Source organism: Postia placenta (genome assembly GCF_002117355.1).
Source record: "Postia placenta MAD-698-R-SB12 unplaced genomic scaffold POSPLAscaffold_4, whole genome shotgun sequence".
Taxonomy (NCBI): Eukaryota; Fungi; Basidiomycota; class Agaricomycetes; order Polyporales; family Adustoporiaceae; genus Rhodonia; species Rhodonia placenta.
Window position 1 is genome coordinate 581,575 of NW_020169835.1, and position 18,473 is coordinate 600,047.

Consider the following 18,473-nt stretch of genomic DNA (forward strand, 5'->3'; position numbering starts at 1 on the left):
ACCTCACGGAGTCTTAGAATCTGCGAACGTGGTGTCCGCGCTCGCGGGGGCTAGACGTACACGGACTCCAATTTGGAGCGGTATATGTAGCATCACAACGCGTTAACGGAGGTAGCGGAACTTAGCCGTTAGTGACAGGGTCTTCAATCCGCAGCAGAACCTTCTTCCCGTACTTCCCCTCACCAATCTTACGCGCGACCTCGCGGACTCTCGCCCCCGCTTGTTCGTCAGTGAGTGAGCCCTCTAGTGTCACGATCTCGTGCTCCGGCTCTTTGAGCTGTTACGAGAGGGATATTAGCCACGAAATGCATGCTCCTGCATAGCGATGAGACACACCTCCATCTGCACAATGGCGTTCAAGACCTTCTGCTTCTCCTCCTTCTCGCTATCTTTGGACCATCGTCCGGTGATCCAGAAGCCTTCGGCTTTGAGCCCACGGAAGATGAGAGGACCCGTAGGGATAGCAAGTGGCTGCTTCGACATTGCGCCGTACGATACCAGCCGCGCGTCAGTGCCAAGCAGGCGGGTTAGTTGTGCAGTAGTCGGACCGGAGACGCAGTTGAGGAGCAAACGGGGCGGCTGTAGTAAGCAGGTGTTAGAGAGGGGATGCTAGCAGGCTAGAAGATCGCGTACGTTGTTGCCAGTAAGCTCCTTGACCGACTTGTAGAACGATTTGTCGCTCAGTTCATTGTATGTAAAGACGTGCGTTGCTCCGAGTTGCGTGAGTTGCTGTTTGAGCGCGTCTATGTCGGGGCTAGTGATTGAGAAACATGTAAGGCGACGTGCATCGGCACAGAATAAATCGCTTCAAGAGTAACACACCGGTCCCGCACAAAATTAATGGTCTTCACGCCCTGTTGGGCGGCAATTTGAATGATGGCTTGGCCGACCTGGTCGAAGGTCATTAGTGCAGGCCTTTTTATGCCTTCTCTCGAGCTCGAGGACCAACCGCGCTATTCGCACCTGTGAAACAAGCGTTTCACAACCCAGCGGACAAGGTCATGTGTGCAAACCTGGAACGTACCATTTTGAATTACCCAGTCTCCCGAGTTGAGATTGACATAGTCGCGCAGCATGAGATAAGCAGTGGGCGGGTTGACCTTCGATGGGTATTAGTCGATGATGGCAGAAATGTACTGTCACACTGACATACCGCGATGGTAGCGGCGTTCACCTCGCTGATATTTCCCTTGTCCAGTTTGATGACTTCATGCGAGCCTAATGTCCTCGCTGAGCTCCATGTGCCCGCTTGTGGTTTCGCCATTACCACCCAATCCCCTTTCTGAATATCTGTAACACCCTCCCCTACGTCTGTTACTTCTGCGAGACCCTCGTTCCCAGGCACGCATACGGACTCTGTGAGTTGTTGCCCAGCACTGAGAGACTTTGTGGGCTCGGGTTTTGACGGATAGACACCCTCAACTACATTTATATCAGACGGGTTGATTGGTGACAGACGGAACTTGAGGTTGAGGGAATGCGGGGGCGGCGGTGGAAGTGCGGGGTATGTGAGAGTGCTCAACACCGACGCTGGCTCGCCATTACGTGTGAAGACAACGGCTCGATGCGCATAGCGAGCCGACATAAAGGGCAAACTGCTTCGAGAAGTGTAGAGCCTGGACTTCGACGCAGCGTTAGAGAACATGGCGGCCGCGATGAGCGCGAATGGCTCAGTACATTGGCGACTAATATCCTGAAGAAATGACGATTGCCAGACCATAACCCTAAACTAGCACTAACGCATCCGGGTTTGCGCCGTCGTACCGACGCCTTGATCCTCATGGCCTCATTATTTCATGCCCAAACATGTATACCGCGCAACACATCAGTTGATGTCGCCAGCCCTGCTCGAGTGCCTCAATACCTTGAACAGAAACGCTAGCATTCCATCTTCAGACCCTGTCAGGTATGTTGCAGCCTCCCGTGAGTCCTTCTGTACAACTTCTGTATCTCTTATGATGGGAAATACAAAAATCTTAACCACGTCCACGATCAAAAGCAGGTGACGCGGAGGAGTATGTGAGTTTCTAGGAAGAAGGGCAGATATTCGAGCGGAACACAGTGCGCTAGTGTCGATGAGATGACCTCCATGTCGATTCGCTCACACAGCCGCGACTGCCACGCCGGTTATCCGTCCATAATCCTCGGTGCCTAGATGCTGTCGGTAGCTATCCACCCCCTAGCGAGGTGATGAGTGGCCAGAGCATTAAAGTCTATATCAGAACGCACATGGTAGTTTTTTGTCCTCAGGTTCTTCAGTCTCCTTACAAGCCATTCCCCTGCCGTCCCCCGCTCTTCCTCTGCGTAGTTGCTGTTTTCTTTCACCTTGTTCGCCACAACGACACTCTCCTTCGTCAACGGACGAAGAACAACAGAGTCGTGCGGCCGCGTGAAGAACGCCATGGAGTAGCGTTCATAGGCTGCCTGAGCTTTTGGCGGCGCACTTCGAGACGAATCATCGTTGTATCCTCAGCAAATGCATTTGGTCTGAAGATACTCACACGACGCGATGCATGTTGGAACGGATCAGCCCTCCGCTGAAGATATTCAGCGCATCGCCGACATTGCAAATCGCATGGTCAGGCAGTGGCTGCAAGACGATCTCAGAATTAGGCGACACGGTTGTCGCATAGTTACTTTACCTTGACATATAGCCATCGTTCTGTACCAGGTGCCAGAACCTGCAGACCACCTTGACGGTTATGGAGGAACGACTGCAGGTATGTTAACATGGCATTCCACTGCAGTTCTCATCGCTGATTAGCACGCACCAAGGACCCGAAATCGGTGTGCGCTCCTAAAAGTGCTTGCTCCTCGAGCACTTGCGGCTCTCCCTGTTGAGGCGGTGTCCTGATCACTCTGGTAACACATCCGCTTCTCTCCTCCTTGATATGCATGCTCTCCATGACCCCGTCCTCCAATCCCAGTTTCTTGCCGAGCACACGCAACAGTGTCTCGTTGATCTCGATGGACCTCTTGACAAACGGTGTCAGTGTTGTGGGGAATGCGTCTGCAACAAGCGGTGGATAACTGCGGTGGATCGCCTTGGGAAATGCGAGTGCGTCGTCTTTGGCCACGTCTAGGAACTCCGTCGCATCGAGCGTCCCCTGCTCGTCAGCGGTGTGCAGACCTGCCGCCTTGTATCTAATGGGTCATGTTTTTACACTCGTGATGCCATTGCGCAAATATCACGACGAACCCGAACTGCATGCCGTCGTCGCCTTCCTCGTATTGCATCTTCTGGTCCAGAGGTAGCTCCATGAATGCTTTTCCGAGCTTGAACATTTCGTTCACCTCGTGCTCGACGCCGTGGTTCTTCAGGCTGGTATTGTTCCGCATCGCAGTCAGCACACAACTGATCAAACTGCACCCCATACGCACTACCAGAATCCCAGCTCTGTTGCAGCCTTCCAGAGATTATCCTTCTCGCCACTATCGCCAGCCCTGATGCGGGCGTAGTCTATAACAAGCAACGGGTGGGTAGGGACATCATCTGGGAATGGTGGCGGTCCGTGGTCCGCCATTGCTGATAGGTCTTTGTTCAAAACTCGACAAAATGCGAGGATGTTGTCGCAGAGCAACAAGTTTGTTCTCTGCTATCTCATCCATAAAGTCAGGTCCTATGTACCTTCCTTGTGAAGCTCTGGGGAAGAAGGTTCGCCAGTGCTTCTCATGCTGATAACGGCGGGTCTCGTATCTTGGTCATCTGTCGCGCTTCCTTGCTTCTATCACGCTACAGTGGGTGTTGGCCGTTGTACTTATTGGAGCACGTTTCTCCCAAAGGGATAACACCAACTGGAGAAGTGTAGACCATTGTGACAAAAAGGTGCTCATATACATGATGTCCTGGTCTGAGGTGCGCGTTCCTCCTGTCACTTACCGGTTGCACTTGGCCAGGCGCCCGCCTAGCTCAATCGGATAGAGCGTCAGACTCTTATAACATACGAGTCCATCTGAAGGCTGCGAGTTCGACCCTCGCGGTGGGCTACAGGAATTTTTTTCATCGGGGATGGTAAAACCTCAATCCGGAAAAGCGAGTGGCAACTCTGGCTGCAAGTTCAAGTCCGTGAGTGGTGGCTAAGCATGTCCAAACTTCTACTGCAGAGTGGTGGCTAAGCATGAACAAACCTCTGCTGAAACCGATTATCATCTACAGGAATGGCAGCTCGCACTCAGGTATGATTTTGAGCATCAACAGCGAGCTTACTAGCGCGCCTATATATAAGCGCCTGCCTGTGGCTGACCAGCGCGCGTTTAATTTATGACTTGTTTCGAGTCGTATGATGGTGAAGAACCCTCTTCATCAGGAACACATTTATCCAATGAAATGAGTAATTTGAATTACTGTTTGTCTTGACGCAGCCTGCAGAGGGATCAATGGAAGAGATTTCGATAACTGTGCCAGAATTCTTTTCCTGCAGCATAGTGCACTCGCAAAAACTTAGTCAATCACAATATTTGAATCTAAATTGAGAGAAAAGAACCCCCGCTTTGCAAAGGGCTTGTGTACATTCAAGTGTCGCCATAGAAGTCAGGACCTACTCAGGTGAGTGTGGCGACAGGCGCAAAAGCGCCACAAATGGCAAATAAGTACAAACATCGGTCGAACCTCCAACCTGAAGTTGCCCATGTCGTGCCGCGAGCGGGCCCTGCGTTTTCTGCCACTTACGGCCAGCGATTTGTCTGTGCGTATAACAATGGTGTGAAATGACCATCCTGATTCAAAAGACCAGTCTCCCGTCACATGGACGGAATGATTTTGTGAGCATCCCTGAAACAAGTTATAGCTCACGTAGATTTCTCAGACCCATCACTGTCATGACAGCGAGCATCGTCTCAGAAATTACCATTGGCAGCCTTGCTTTGTACACATGCCAACCGGGTGTATGTGGTAACAGCGAGCATGGATGACAAGATACAACCTCACGGCTTCAGCGTTCCGCCCATATTTGGCCATGTTCCCTGCTTGTGTTGAGTTCTCTTTCCGAAGTATCAGCTTCCGTGCACGATGCAGGCCGGGTGTTGTTTTTGCAGCATGTTTTTAATCGTCGAACTGCGTCCTCGTTGATCAAGCGTTGCTCTGGGGTTCTCCCATTCACTCCGGCTCCTTCGAAATCTGCGGATCTACCGGATGCAGGCAGCCCAGGCAGTGCGGCATGTCAGCACATTACTAGAAGCAACCTTTCACTACAATGTTCAGAACCATGTCCTATCCGTTGCATCCTCCAGGCCCCGCAATTGACAAGGAGATCGTCACAATTGAAACGACCAGACTCGAGTAATCATGCAGCTTTCGCGCGTATGAATATTGCAAACGCAAAGCAATAAATGCGGCTTGACTCGTCAGAGTGTGCGTTGGATACCTGTGCCAGCCACTATGTCTCCCGTCAACCCAGAACGAGAATATGTTTCGTTGATGTTTAGAGCTAGCAACTGCTACGCCAGTTGGGATCCGCAAAGACCCGTCCGAGTGAGCACCCAGTTATGCGTTATATTCCCTCGAGAAAAGCGCCGCTGACCGTCTAACCGCTATCCATTGTTGGTGTCTAGCTCGGAGATTACGGGCATCTGCAGAAGGATCATTCCTTTGTGGTCGAAGGCAATATTTTTGATGAAGGCTATGACCAGGAGTTCGGCATAACCGTTGCTAGTAATGATGTCAGTGAAAATCGGTGCATTGCCAGCTTGCGAACAACAGAAGTCAAAGCTTCTGTCAGCGAAAGAGTGTGAGCAATTCGTCTCAACACAGTCTGACTGACGGAGATACTGATGACGCTGCTGTGGTCAGTGGACATCCAGTTATCGCCACTGCTGGTCTCAAGAAAACATTCACGATTTCCAGTGGATGGGGAGCCATCTTGATTATGCTCAATGCTCGCCACCAGTGCCTCTACAAGGGGGGCCACGTTGAGGACCTGATTTACTCCACTGCATTCTCAGACAAAAATGTGCTGGTCTCCGAGCTATACACTTGTCAGTCGTATGCCCGCCTCCTCGTGCCTCAACAAAAACATGCTGTGGAGGTCAGCTTGGACGCCGCTACTCACGGAGGTCTTGCTCGAGGCAACGTCGATCTTGAATGGAAGACTAGCGCTGAAGGCGGAGACTTCAAGTACGCATATCACGCTGAGCGCGAGGACGGCGCATGCATTCAGCCTTTGTTCCGACTTGTCGGTCGACGTATGCGTGGTCCCTTAGCGAGTTTTACACGTCGACCCGTCACAGAAATCCCGCGGAGAAAGTGGATTCGCGTGCTCAGGCGGCATATGGGCCCTACGATGGAACTTTCAGATCTCGAAGGCGATGATGAAGATAGTGACAGTGCGAGCACACTTGCTGGCGATGGGGAAGATGACAAACGGTTTGCGGAGGGCTCGGACTTTGCAAGTAGAAAGCCATGATTTGTAGCTGGTGCGTCATTGGTACTGGTGTGTTCGAGCGATCATTCACCTTCTTCGTCAGGATGTGTCCGACTAGCCAAGGTTATTGGATAACGTTCCGCGGGACGGTGTCGCCATAGGCGTTTTGTTACAGGTAGCGTTCATCATGTCCATGAACTTATTACACTTAGTGCACCTTGAATCGCTGTGTAATCCATTCAGCTGCGTCTAAGATGGACGTCGGTGATATAGATCTCTTTTGGCAAGGCGCTTCATCAAAATATCAATACAGACCTCAACACTTCGACGTGCTGCATCATGTCCATCTTCTTGATCTATACAGGCGCCTTCAGGCAGGCGCTCAAAAAGTGGCGCTTGTCCACCTCGAGGAATATGATGTCAGTGATAAGAACTGATGTGTGGTCAGATACATGAAGGTGAGTCGCTCCTTGCACTGCTGCGACGTAATCTCTACCTGCGTACTGCCCACATGATGTCTCCGGTGGTACAATTCGAAGTCATCGCGGGCACTAAAAGTTGACACTACTCAGTTAACCCTTTACCGTTGCCGGTCTACCTGCGCGCGATTTCTGGGAAGCAGGCCACTAGTACGAGAATGTGCTGCCAAATGTCCTTGTCAATCTCCGGGAAGGTGGTCCCAGCCCCAGCAGGCGCCTGAGATGAGAATTTCTGCGTCGCGTCCTATCGCCAAGGCCGAGGGTGCTGTCGACGACAATGTGTCTCAAATCTGACCGCCTGCAGTACCACAGGTCCGATGGCCTAGAGATATAAACCAGATACTGCCATTGGTACTGTTCCCTCAGTTCGCCTCACGATGACCATCCTCCACCCTAATCCAGAGCACGAATATGTCTCTCTCATTCATGGAGCCAGCAACTACTATGCTAGTTGGGATCCTCTCAGACCCGTGAAGGTGAGTGTCGATACTTATCGTTGATGCGCATAGTAGGCTGACTACTTCAATCACCTCTCGTTCGTAGGTTGGTGATTATGGACGTCTCCAACATGACTATTCTTTCTCGATCGAAGGCAATATCTTCGATATTGACGATCTCGCCAGCAACTTCGATTTCAAGCCCATCCGAAGCTGCGAAGACGACATACGCTGGATTGAAGCTGAGAAACACGAAGCGGTAGGGGTTCATGTGGGCGTGAAACTCCCGTAAGTCCCCCATGCTTAATCGACATCGGCTTCGCTATAAAACGCTCACGTTGTGCCCAATTCCAGCGAAGGGCCGGCCAGTGGACAAGTGAAAAAGTCGGCCACTCTGAAAAGTGGCCACGGTGCTATCCTTGGAATATGGAAGCCGCAGAAGTACAATCTCGATCATGTGGGTCAGATACAAGCACTACTATACTCCGAAGATGCTTGGAAGCACCGCGTGCTGGTGTCCGAGGTGTATGCCTGTCATTCGTTCGCGCGCGTCCTCGTCCAGCACAAGAAGTACGAGGTAGACATCACCCTCGAATGCACCACTGCGCCGGGCGCCCAGGGCCACGCCAAATGCCAATGGTCCACGAATACGACGAGCGGGGACTTCTGGAATTGGAGCAGCAACGACGATGCGCCAGAAACCCTAGCGTATCCACTCTTTAAGCTCGTTGGTCGCAAACATTGGTTCGATCACCTGCTACCGGTACACGCCCACAGGCCGGTAACCGGGCTCGAACATCACTCCGGAAAGGGGCCTCACCTTCACTTGGAACACATGCGGAAGTTCCTACACTGCGGCGCGGAGCAGTTCACTGAGGACCTTGAGGTTAAAGGTGCAGCAGGCAGGGATGTGTCGTAACCAAAAAGGCAGTACACGGCACATCGGTCGAGGGCTGGTGGTACGCTCTGTTTCAAGGCATCGCGAATTCCCACTCACCTTCTAATTACGTGCGTCATTTTCAGGACTTCCATGCGTACAATCCCGTGCTTATCAGTCATACGTATCTTATATCTTTGTCTCATGTAGTCTGAAGGGGGTTAACTTCCCGACATTTTCTAGTCCTATTCATCGTATGTCTCTACTGCCTATTCCATTGTGCCTTGAACGATAGAGCAGTCCATATTTGAGTTTGGTATCAGATGCTCGAGTTATCGGAGAAATTAGTGAGCACCGGGACTTCTGTGGTGGCTCATGTAATTACCTGAGGAGCTTTGTCATCGACATGAGCCCGAAGTCTTTCTCACCGTTGCTGACTTCAAGTTGAGTTCGTTATCGCCACCCGCGCCCGAACTTGTCGAATCGTAGGACACCACCGCCAACATGCCAGCTCTTGAGCTCAAGACCAACGTCGCCCTAGCCGACCCCTCGAAGTTTCTACTTGAGTTCACGAACGTCTGTACTTTGTCTTCTTAGAATACCAGTATGATGATGACGTCGCATTCACTTAAGTTCACAGCACGCACACTTAACAAGCCCGTGCCTGCTATATGCGTGAGCTACACGCATGTCGAGCACATGGCGTTCAACGGAACTGTGGACCCTGCCTTCCTTCTTACTATAGCAAGCAGTCACATAGCTGCCTGAAGCGACTTATTGATAACGTCTCTACAGACGAGCTTGTGGAATTTGAACCCCACGTCGGATGCAGAGTTCAGCAAGGCTTTCTTTGAATTCTTTGCTGAGCAATTAGGCGTCCCCGGAGACAGGGGATATATGTGAGCTCACGCGAGACCCATTACCGCAATTGAAAACTGACGCAGAGCGGAAGTACTTTCCTCGATCCCAAGCCGCAGTTTATGGGGTAAGCACTGTCGGTCAAAACGTGGTTATTCTAGCTGCTCAAGCTCCCCACTTAGACATCAAGGAACAACCGTGGCTATCCTGCGAGGAAGAGACTGAAAGACCCACGTACTACCGTCGGGGAAATTGATGTTTACGAGCTGGTATTATTCATGTGAACCAGAATTACCACTCGAATAGCGGACATATAATGACTACGCATTTTCTGAGGATTGAGATACAAGTTCGAGTCGTGTGTCACCACCGTCGTGCTTGCACTCAGCCTCAGCGAGTTCAGATCCTCGATTGATCAGCTTACGTCATCGATGAGCGCTCATCTATATAAACTGACTATTTTCGAAAATCTTGAATCGCGCCTGACTCCTTGTCGTACAATGCAATCCCTTCTCACTTTCTGTCATATATATATGGCCCACCTTATACTGTCGATGACTGCTGGCCGTGTATATCTACTTCCCTGCACCTTACTCTCCAGTGCTGGGTAGTTAAACGACGCGGCAAAATTACCAGAACTTTAGTTCGCCCTTCCTTTGCAGATCGTCTGCCTCTTCCTTTTACGAGGGCGACGTTTTGAAAGGATGGGACAACTTTTCGTCGCGTAGCATCGTGTATGATATTACTTGGAATACATATATTAGTTTGGTGGATTGTGCCCAATGAAGAGCTGGTGTCCTCACAACCAGATCTCGTCTTCAGCACTTCATGTTGGTATATTATCTCAACCATAACCGCGCACGCAGCCAACCCAGATATTTGCAAGCGCAAGCTTGCGTGCTTCGCAGCTGATGCATCTCATCCCTCGGGGGTTTGGTATTTATAATCTGTATTTACTTCAATTCAATGTACATTCTTTGCTTCTACTTCCCCAACGTGCAACGAGACATGATGAGCGGTAACGTAAGATACAGACGCAAAACGGAGCCATGTCGAGCCGGCGAGAGACCGAGGAGGGCGCGCGGGATATATATACGGTGCGAAGCTGGTCCAAGCCAGACAATTAGCGTGCGCGGGCGGGGAAAACAGAAACGACAGCAGTATGCGGCGTGTTGTGTAGTTCGTACTTCGTAGACGTTCTGGCGGCGTGAGAGGGAGGGAGGGACAGAAGGAGGATTGGAATGGAAATTGTCCGTCTGGTGAACTGGGGAAAGGTCTCGGTATCTCGTGCGTCATTCACGGCTCTGCCGGCGCTCGACAGCTGTACGATATGCGGTGACGTAAGGACATGAGTTAATGGCGGGAGATTCGGATGGGGGACATGGTGAGCATGGCGCATCGTGGACGTAATCATGGGTATGCGTACAGCACCGCATTTATGCGGCGCTGTACAAGAAAAGATTGTTCGTCGCAGCAATCTGTGGACAAAGAGTCAGCAAACAAAAGAAAACAATTGACGTCGAGAGCTTACAGCAATGGTATTCTCTCTAGGATGCCAGCTCGCGTGGAGAATCTTCTTGTTAAAGTCGAGCGTGTCCTGCGCCATGGCCTCCCTCAACCCGCCGGGCCGAGCGCCGTTCTTAACGCTCGCCTTGTTGTTCCCTGGCAGGGGTGCCCCAATCTTCTTCGCCTTAAATGCCGATTTGTCGGCTTGCAGTACGACGTCATTGAGGGTGTCAACGTCGTATATCCGGAAGAAGTTGTGGTACGAGCCAGTAAGGACGTGCCTATATAAGCACGGAACCAAAGTGAAGTCAGTCACTTGATTTGGGGAAGGATGACGAGACGGGAGTTCTCAGAAGACGTACTTGTCGTCACCGCCCCACGTGCACTCGAACTTGTCAAAGATGCAGTCGTTCTCGTAGAGGTCACAGAGTTTCCCCCGGAGGTGGTCGTGGATCGAAATGGTCTTGACGGGTCGTGATTCCATGTTGACGTCCCAGATCTTGAGGGAGAGGTAGTCGCGCGACAGAATATATCGACCGTCACGGCTGAACTTCACGTCCGAAATGGAAGAGATGATCTCAGAAAAGAACGACCGATTTGATGGGTCTTCCTCCTCCTCGAACACTGAGTAGAATACACAGAGATGAGGCTGTGCATCCCTTAGACGAGGTTGAGATACTTACTCTTTGCATGTCGATCGCACAATGCTGAGTCGCGCATGTCTGCAAGCTTGATGTTGCTCTTCGAGCTCGAGTACATGAAGAGGTTACATTGTGTCGGATGAAATTCTGCGGCTGTGATAACCTCTGTGAGCTCCTCCATATTGACGGGCTTGATGTCGACAATGTCTATGGGCTTATCAATACCCGATCTCGGAGGCCACGTAAGTGATGATACGTACTAAAGCTCCTGTCGCTGATATTGAGGTTCCAGAGGTTGACCCGCAAGTCATCGGCAGATATGTACGTCTCTTGGTCCGAGTTCACAGAAATGGAGTGTATGTGGTATGCGTGCGCATTCGAGTACACCTTCCGCGGCACTGCCGCGATGATGTTGTCCTGCTGAGTCATGCGAGGCAGCTTAAGGTCTTGTGCATGCATCGGTGGTGCGAGTGGTCGTTGTCCATCGTGCAGGTTGGACTCGGAGACGACACGCAGCGATTTCTCGAATACTTTCCATAGCTTGATCGTTTTATCTGCACCACGCATGTTCCGTTGAATATACGGACGGGGCTGTACTCGTGGACGCGCGTACCATTAGTGGACAGCAGGAAGTGCGCAGCGTTCTGCCGTCTGCACCACTTGATCTTGTTGATCTTCTCCTCAATCTCGAGCGACTTGAGGTAGTCGAACTCGGGTTCGTGTGACTGGAACTCGGTGTAGAACTTGTATTCGCATCCCTTTTTCTATTATGGTGTGACACGTCGTGAGATCGCGGACGCCGGGCGTCCGAAGGACGTTGCACGCACCATCTCATTGCGCTCGAACAAGACGACGCGCCCGCCTTTGTCTCCTGTTGCAAGATAGTTGCCTGTAGAATCAAACTCGACGGTCGAGATGATGTCCGCTGTGGAGTGTGGTGGCGGGGACGATAAGGCATCTGATGCTGGATGCGGGGGGATGGACCGACCTTCTGTGATGTCCTCGACGTCGCCCTTGTCACCGAAACACTGGGCAAAGCGCCATCCGCCTGAGCTCGACGCGTCTTGTTCCATGGTGCGATTCTAAGGTGCTGCGTGTGCGTGCTGCGGGGGGGTGCTGGCAGGGGCAGTGAGGACGGCGGCGGCGGTGTGGAGAGGTCGTGGTGGTGGTGCAGACAGGGTGTGGCGCGTTTTGTGCGGACTGGCAGAGGGAGTTGAGGCCGGGGAACCGCACCGTCAGTCGATCGACGACCTGGGGCACTCGAGGCAGTGTTGTCCCCTGTTTGGCCAGTGGCTCATCGCCCTCCAGACTCTGCCTCCTCCTCCGACTTCTCCCTGCTGCATCTTGCACCCCATCCACCTCATCGCCCCCGCTCTCACCCCAAACCATGCCCATCGCTCCTATTACTGGCAAGCTCAGGAAGCGCTTTTGGCTCGACCTCAGTGTCTCTCTCGGCATGGGCATCAGCGCGGGCTACGCGTTCTGGTATGTGGTCACGCCCTTTCCGCGTCACGTTCGCGCCTCACCCGCTCCTGCAGGTATGGCGTGCACCTCAAGCACGGTGAGCACACAGCAGCGGCCCATGGCGCACTCCGTGATCTAATCTGACCGCCTTCTTGCAAATAGTCCAGAAGCAGGAGGAGTTCTACCTCAAGCTCGAGAGGGCCAAGCAGCAATAGATGCAGAGCGCGTCATGTCGTGACCTGTCTAGAAATATCGCAGTTGTCCCTTTTCCCTTCGCAAACTGTTGTAATCAGTGGTGACCTCATCCGACTCTATTCAACGGCGTGCTTCCGTCCGTACACGGCGATGACATAGTGTGAATAATAAGTAACATGCAGGGTCGCATTAGATGGTGGATCTGCGCGAAACTGAACTATCCTACAAGTCCACAGTCTACGCAGTCCAAGCAGAAGATACAAGGGATAGCCTACTTTATGAGCCCCATCTTCCTCAACTGCACACAGCTCTCCACCGGCTGCGCCTCAATCCGCTTCACCTTCTCCCAGTCGGTCCCAATGCCAAAGAGACCCACCTCTTGGTCCCGCAACCGCTCCTTCTGCTCCATGCCGCGCTGGCATTGAGTGTAGAGGTCCTGCGTGAAGAGCTTCTCAACTGTCTTCTCAAACCGGCTAAGCTCAGGCCCCGGGTTGTTCCCGTTACGTGCGAGCTCTGCAGCGATGGGATGTCCGGAGAATTCAGCGCTGTTGACATGGTATTTGACGCCGAGGCTGCCTGTCTGGCGTTCGACATTGTAACGCACTGATGGTGAGAATGAGAATCGTGGGTCGGGGGTTGGCGTGGAAGCGAAGAGGCTGGGTAGGACGTTGATGAAGGAGAATGCAAAGAGGAGGAAGAGGGGCAAGAGTTGGAGGAACATTGAGCGCGGCTCTGCGTTCTGTGGCCGTTCTTGCTGCATATTTGTGCGTACACGGGTCGTGCGGAAGCCGCCAGGACCAAAAGATGCAGAGAACACTGGAGATGCTGAGTCCACTTGGCTGCAATAGGATGGAATGACACTTACTAGGACCACCACCACCAAACCCGGTCCCGCCCATGCCACCGCCAAAGAACATGTTGAAGAGATCTTCAGGGCTGAGCTCTCCCTCGAACCCACCACCCCCGCCGAAAGTGGCGGGTGAGAACCCTGGCGGACCGCGCCCTGCTGACGACGACATACCGCTGAAACGTGACTCTGGATCTGAACCATGGCGATCGTAGGCAGCCCGTTTTTGCGAATCTAATGCGGGCTGATCCAGCTCATTGCGCACATTAAACGAGATGAGAGCTTACCTGAAAGGACTTGGAATGCTTTCGAAACCACTGTATGGAGCATGCGTTAGTGAGGCCTCTGGTGCCCATGCAATATCAACGCACATTTGAACGCTTCGTCCGCTCCCGGCGCGCCATTCTTATCAGGATGTAATGACAGTGCGAGCTGTCGCGAACGGACAGCACGGCCTATCAGTACAAGAACAAGGGAACGCAGTTGCTCAACGCACCTTACGATACGCCTTTTTGATCTCAGCCTCCTCGCAGTCCTTCTTCACCGACAAGATCTCATAGTACTCCGTTACCTTGCACGACCGCACCCGCTTCACTACCGCTGCCTGCTCGGGGGTATAGTCCCGCTTCTTCTGGGCGCCCGTGGCATTGCCATTGGCCTTCTCGCCTCCCCCTGACGTCGAGGCGGTATGGCGCTGTCGCGCACCCGACGAGGACGGGTGGGTCTCTGCCGCAGATGCGGACGCGCTTGCGCCGGCGCTCGAGGAGCCGGAAGATGATGCCTGTGCAGAGTCGGACGCCGCCTCTGACTCAATGAGCTCGAGCAGCCGCTCCGCTTCTGAAGTTGAGAACAGCGCAAGAGACTTCTGGCAGAAGCGGCGCGCCGCAGCGAGGTCACCTGTGTTTCGCCGGTTTTGCGCGATGGTGAGGCATTTGAGGGCCTCGTCTTTGTTGCTCTCCATAAGCAAGTCACAGAGACTTAAGCAAGTCAAACAACCTAGGCTCGCGGCGATGAAGACACGGGACGAAGCGGTAAGTGCGCCTGCGATTGTGAGGACGTACGTGGAGATGACCTGGGGATCAGGCACAGGCTGCTGAGGACACACAGGCAATTAATTATTGGGTCCTTTTCTGGAACAGCAAGTCCATATTTGGAGATATCCTATGTCTTGTCTTAACCCCACAGAGCCTGTCCGATCTGCGATCCCTCGATCAGCCGATCGTGCATTACGTAATGCGTGCTCTCAGACATTGCTGACGCAGCGGAATGGACTTCATTATCTCCCTTGCCACCGTCCGGGTTCATGCTATCGTCTTCGCAGGTGGCGGCGCTCGACTCAGACGAGCTCGCCAGATTCAGAGAGGAATGGAGGGAAGAAGTGCGCAAGAAAAGGGGTCTTTCCAAGTCCTCTGCGGATAGTCATGTGTCGGGTACTTCTCGACTCGAGTCAAGCCCAGCCGCCGCAGAAGACATTCAGCACCCTGCATCTCCTGCATTCAGTCGCTCTCTCGTTACCCCAGTTTCGCCTGATCTTGTCTTGTCCTCGACATCGTCTGCGAGGCCTGCGACAGATCTGTCTCTTGCGCCATACGGCAAGACGCTTAGCAGGGCGGTCGAGGTGTACCGACGTGCCATACAATGCGAGCAGCAGAGCAGATTGGACGAAGCGCTCGAGCTCTACCGTACTGCATTTCGACTAGACTCAAATGTCGACCGCGCGTACAACAAGCTCGAGGTGCAGCTGCAACACACCGCGGGCCCCAGCGGTGTGCCCACACAGGCGCAAGGTCGAGCTTCCACAACAAGCGCAAGTGAAGTCGACGAGATCACTCAAGCCGTGAAGGCGTTGGACATGCACTCGGTGGTCATCCCTGATACACAAAAGGGCAACAGTGGCACAATATGGACGTTGGCCAGTCAACTTGCGAGTTGGCCTCGGCCCCTTGTATTTGAACCAGAGGATGAGCGAGCATCCGTACCGCTGCAGAAGCTGCCAGACGAGCTGCTCGTGCTCGTATTGCGTTGCCTCGATACCACTACGCTGGAGCGATTTGCAATGGTAAATCGCAAAGCGCGCGTAGTCACTTTAGACAAAGAGATCTGGAGGTACGATATAGAGACACTGCTCCGTGCTTGTCTAGCTAATGATAGTGGCTCAATTACAGAGGCTTTGTCCGGGCCATATACAAACCACCACAAATACCTATCGACCAAGACCTGAACTCTCTGCTGCACTACTATACAGCAGACTTCAGGCGGCTATACATCGAGCACCCTCGGATCAGGTTAGATGGCGTGTACATCGCAGTTTGTCACTACATGTATGCACAACTGCTTATCTCGCATGCTATTATCGTACTGATACTGGGGGCAGACGGGCAGGGTTGAGCGAGAATGCATGGGTAAATGTGAGTGCGCAAGCTACAACTTAGGAACGACTGCAACTGATCATCTGTGTTACACAGATCAGCCACTTGATCACGTATCACCGTTACCTGTGAGTGAGATTCCGTTGCAATGTGCATAAGTTGGGCTGAACCGCCGAGATAGGCGGTTCTATCCAAATGGGCGAGTGTTGTCTCTTCTCGCAAACGAAGGAATGTCTCCCCAACAAGTCATTCCTGTCCTCAAACCGACACTGCGCATGAAGGTGAGTATTTACGGATCATCGGCCTCTTCAGCCGCAGATATTTCGTTTTGCTAGGGCTTCTTCATTGGCAACTGGGAGCTGGTGGACAACACGGTGCATATTACGTCCTTACTCGACCCCACGGCAGGGTCGCAGATGAAGTACGCATTCAAGATGACACTAGACCTGCGTTCGCGCCCCTTGGGGCGATGGAACAAGCTAGACTTTCGTGCCTATGATAGCGTTGAGATCGAAAGCGGCGAGGCGACGCCTGTGCCGTTGAAGCACGAGCGTTCGTTCTGGTTCTCGAAGGTGAAGTCGTACGCGTAGCGAGCATAGTTGTATCCGATGGCCCTAGACCCTTGCAGTGTGTTTGTTGATAGATATGGATGGTTACCCTGACGTATGCACAGCAGCGTGTATGCAACTGAGAGCGACCGTGTGGCCGGAAGGAATATCAGCGTGACCGGATTGAGCGCGAGAACTTGCTACAAGTTGCTTTCGACAATTGTGATCCCCTTTTCGACTCAACTTGTTCCGCCACCATTGTTTCATTCGGCCATAATTCGCTCCGCCGCAGTCTCATCGTTGAGCCTGACCGTCGCGGCGGGGGATCCGTCGTGTGTCTCACCTGCGTTGCATATACCCTTCCTCCTCAGCAGCGACCCGGACTCGGCGGATCCTCTGAGCCAACACCCGTGAATTTCCTCCCTCTCGTCCTGATACCCAGCATTCGTTTCTGCTGTCGAAGTCTCGTTCGTTCTCATGATTTCTCTCAGCATCTCCTCAAGCACTTCTAGTGTACACTCAGTGCGCTCCCCGACTAGTCTCAACGACATTTCGCCCTTGCCCTCGCCTTCGCCCTCCTCCTCTCACCACAGTCCTGCCTCGTCTTCCAGTTCCAGCAGCTCGTCTAATTATGAAGATGATGGTATGCTTCTCCTGCAGTTGTGTTCTGTGTGGAATTGACCAATGCGTGCAGAAAATGTCACTATTACTGCCAATCGACCGATGTTCAAGTGGAAAGGGAAAGGAAGGAGCCATGAGTACGCCGTCGCGCATCATGAAGATCATATATGCTGACAATATGAGCAGGGATCTACAACTTCTAGCTATCTCGTCGCGAATGACCGAACTATCCTATAATATCTCGGACATCCAGACGCGCATATTCGGTACGTAACCTTCGTGGCCCTGGCAAGCATGCTCTGACCATGCTGCTTCATCAGAGATCCAAGAGTTGCGGCATAAGTCACAGTCGGCTACCGAGCCCTCCAATACGACTGGTGTCATCGACCAGTCCCTCTCCAGCCTTGACGAACGCCTCGAGACCGTGACGACTGGTATCAAGTCAATCAACAAGTCACTTGAGCCGCTTTTTGAGCGTTCTGAAAAGACGCCTACAATTCGGGAGGCTGCGCCAACCGAGGAGGCGGTGATCTTGCGCAAGCATGCGGCGATGGTAGGGGAATGGGACGCGTTGCAGAAGGAGATACAAGTGCTACGGGAGGAGTTGAAGGAGGACAAGTGGTTGACGGTTTTCAGGACGGTGACAGACCAGGCGGACGGAATGATGTCGAGTTTGGAGAAGGCAGTCAACCGATGTCAGGTGAGTCGATGCCGTCCTGTGAGTGCCCCAAGGCATTAAGTTGCTCGTAGGACTTCATATGGCAAGTTCAGAGGCAAGGTCTGGAGGACGCGATATCACGTTCGTCCTCGTCATCCATCCGTTCCGACAAATCACCTATGAACCAAGACATGTTCAACTCTCTCCAGGAGTCGTATGAAGCGAAGAAGAAGTGCGCATCCCGCATACATCCCGATATTCTGGGCTAATGCATGCACAGACATTATATGCCAGCAACAACCAAGGTTCTATCAATCATTGACAAGGGTGTCCAGGACCGTGTCACGAAGAATGGCGAGTGTCTGCGGAGGCATGCGGAGTCGACGCAACGCTGGCGGAACCTCAAAGAGCGGATTGCGCGGACAGACAGCGAAATGGAGGCTGTGCATCGGATATACATGGGCGGAGATGCGTTGAGCGAAGCAGGATCTAGCACATCCGGCACGACGTCGAAGTCAAAGTCGAGAACGAAGAATGGCTTACTCACGTCGCCGTCCATCGGACCGTCACCCATGAAAGAACGCTCCCCGAGCACGAACACATTGTCGCGGTCC

At 52.7% G+C, this 18,473-nt stretch overlaps 8 protein-coding genes and 1 non-coding gene across 9 annotated transcripts; 5 read left to right on the forward strand and 4 right to left on the reverse strand.

Annotated features, from left to right (window-relative positions):
* Window positions 1-121: 121 nt before the first annotated feature.
* Window positions 122-1,585, reverse strand: POSPLADRAFT_1054594 (hypothetical protein; the record flags this gene model as incomplete). The annotated part of the gene is made up of 7 exons (XM_024480537.1): window positions 122-277; window positions 337-579; window positions 634-754; window positions 823-890; window positions 950-963; window positions 1,025-1,100; window positions 1,154-1,585. The coding sequence occupies 7 exons, from the start codon at window positions 1,583-1,585 to the stop codon at window positions 122-124; spliced, it is 1,110 nt and encodes a 369-aa protein (XP_024340756.1).
* Window positions 1,586-2,101: 516 nt separating this feature from the next.
* Window positions 2,102-3,524, reverse strand: POSPLADRAFT_1054595 (hypothetical protein; the record flags this gene model as incomplete). Its single annotated transcript, XM_024480538.1, has 7 exons — window positions 2,102-2,179; window positions 2,230-2,443; window positions 2,502-2,590; window positions 2,643-2,714; window positions 2,772-3,144; window positions 3,200-3,322; window positions 3,382-3,524. 7 exons carry the CDS (start codon window positions 3,522-3,524, stop codon window positions 2,102-2,104), a joined length of 1,092 nt encoding a protein of 363 aa, XP_024340757.1.
* A 375-nt stretch (window positions 3,525-3,899) lies between these two features.
* Window positions 3,900-3,987, forward strand: POSPLADRAFT_t48. The gene has a single exon. It is a non-coding gene; the product is annotated as a tRNA-Lys (tRNA).
* A 1,390-nt stretch (window positions 3,988-5,377) lies between these two features.
* On the forward strand, window positions 5,378-9,055 carry POSPLADRAFT_1137336 (hypothetical protein; the record flags this gene model as incomplete). The annotated part of the gene is made up of 10 exons (XM_024484783.1): window positions 5,378-5,470; window positions 5,551-5,726; window positions 5,789-6,387; window positions 6,603-6,782; window positions 7,205-7,314; window positions 7,382-7,563; window positions 7,630-8,161; window positions 8,476-8,499; window positions 8,642-8,728; window positions 8,948-9,055. The coding sequence occupies 10 exons, from the start codon at window positions 5,378-5,380 to the stop codon at window positions 9,053-9,055; spliced, it is 2,091 nt and encodes a 696-aa protein (XP_024340758.1).
* A 1,391-nt stretch (window positions 9,056-10,446) lies between these two features.
* On the reverse strand, window positions 10,447-12,230 carry POSPLADRAFT_1138710 (hypothetical protein; the record flags this gene model as incomplete). Its single annotated transcript, XM_024484940.1, has 8 exons — window positions 10,447-10,488; window positions 10,542-10,797; window positions 10,879-11,140; window positions 11,200-11,364; window positions 11,418-11,711; window positions 11,771-11,921; window positions 11,985-12,082; window positions 12,146-12,230. 8 exons carry the CDS (start codon window positions 12,228-12,230, stop codon window positions 10,447-10,449), a joined length of 1,353 nt encoding a protein of 450 aa, XP_024340759.1.
* Window positions 12,231-12,544: 314 nt separating this feature from the next.
* POSPLADRAFT_1054599 (hypothetical protein) lies at window positions 12,545-12,836 on the forward strand (the record flags this gene model as incomplete). Its single annotated transcript, XM_024480539.1, has 3 exons — window positions 12,545-12,642; window positions 12,696-12,718; window positions 12,784-12,836. 3 exons carry the CDS (start codon window positions 12,545-12,547, stop codon window positions 12,834-12,836), a joined length of 174 nt encoding a protein of 57 aa, XP_024340760.1.
* Window positions 12,837-13,087: 251 nt separating this feature from the next.
* Window positions 13,088-14,624, reverse strand: POSPLADRAFT_1045112 (hypothetical protein; the record flags this gene model as incomplete). Its single annotated transcript, XM_024478682.1, has 5 exons — window positions 13,088-13,641; window positions 13,682-13,897; window positions 13,951-13,980; window positions 14,035-14,095; window positions 14,160-14,624. The coding sequence occupies 5 exons, from the start codon at window positions 14,622-14,624 to the stop codon at window positions 13,088-13,090; spliced, it is 1,326 nt and encodes a 441-aa protein (XP_024340761.1).
* Window positions 14,625-14,929: 305 nt separating this feature from the next.
* POSPLADRAFT_1138458 (hypothetical protein) lies at window positions 14,930-16,095 on the forward strand (the record flags this gene model as incomplete). The annotated part of the gene is made up of 4 exons (XM_024484910.1): window positions 14,930-14,962; window positions 14,985-15,769; window positions 15,829-15,948; window positions 16,038-16,095. 4 exons carry the CDS (start codon window positions 14,930-14,932, stop codon window positions 16,093-16,095), a joined length of 996 nt encoding a protein of 331 aa, XP_024340762.1.
* Window positions 16,096-17,264: 1,169 nt separating this feature from the next.
* Window positions 17,265-18,308, forward strand: POSPLADRAFT_1137822 (hypothetical protein; the record flags this gene model as incomplete). Its single annotated transcript, XM_024484837.1, has 5 exons — window positions 17,265-17,338; window positions 17,388-17,467; window positions 17,522-17,901; window positions 17,952-18,091; window positions 18,140-18,308. Coding segments are annotated over 5 exons (843 nt in total), but the record flags the coding sequence as incomplete, so codon positions are not given.
* Window positions 18,309-18,473: the final 165 nt, after the last annotated feature.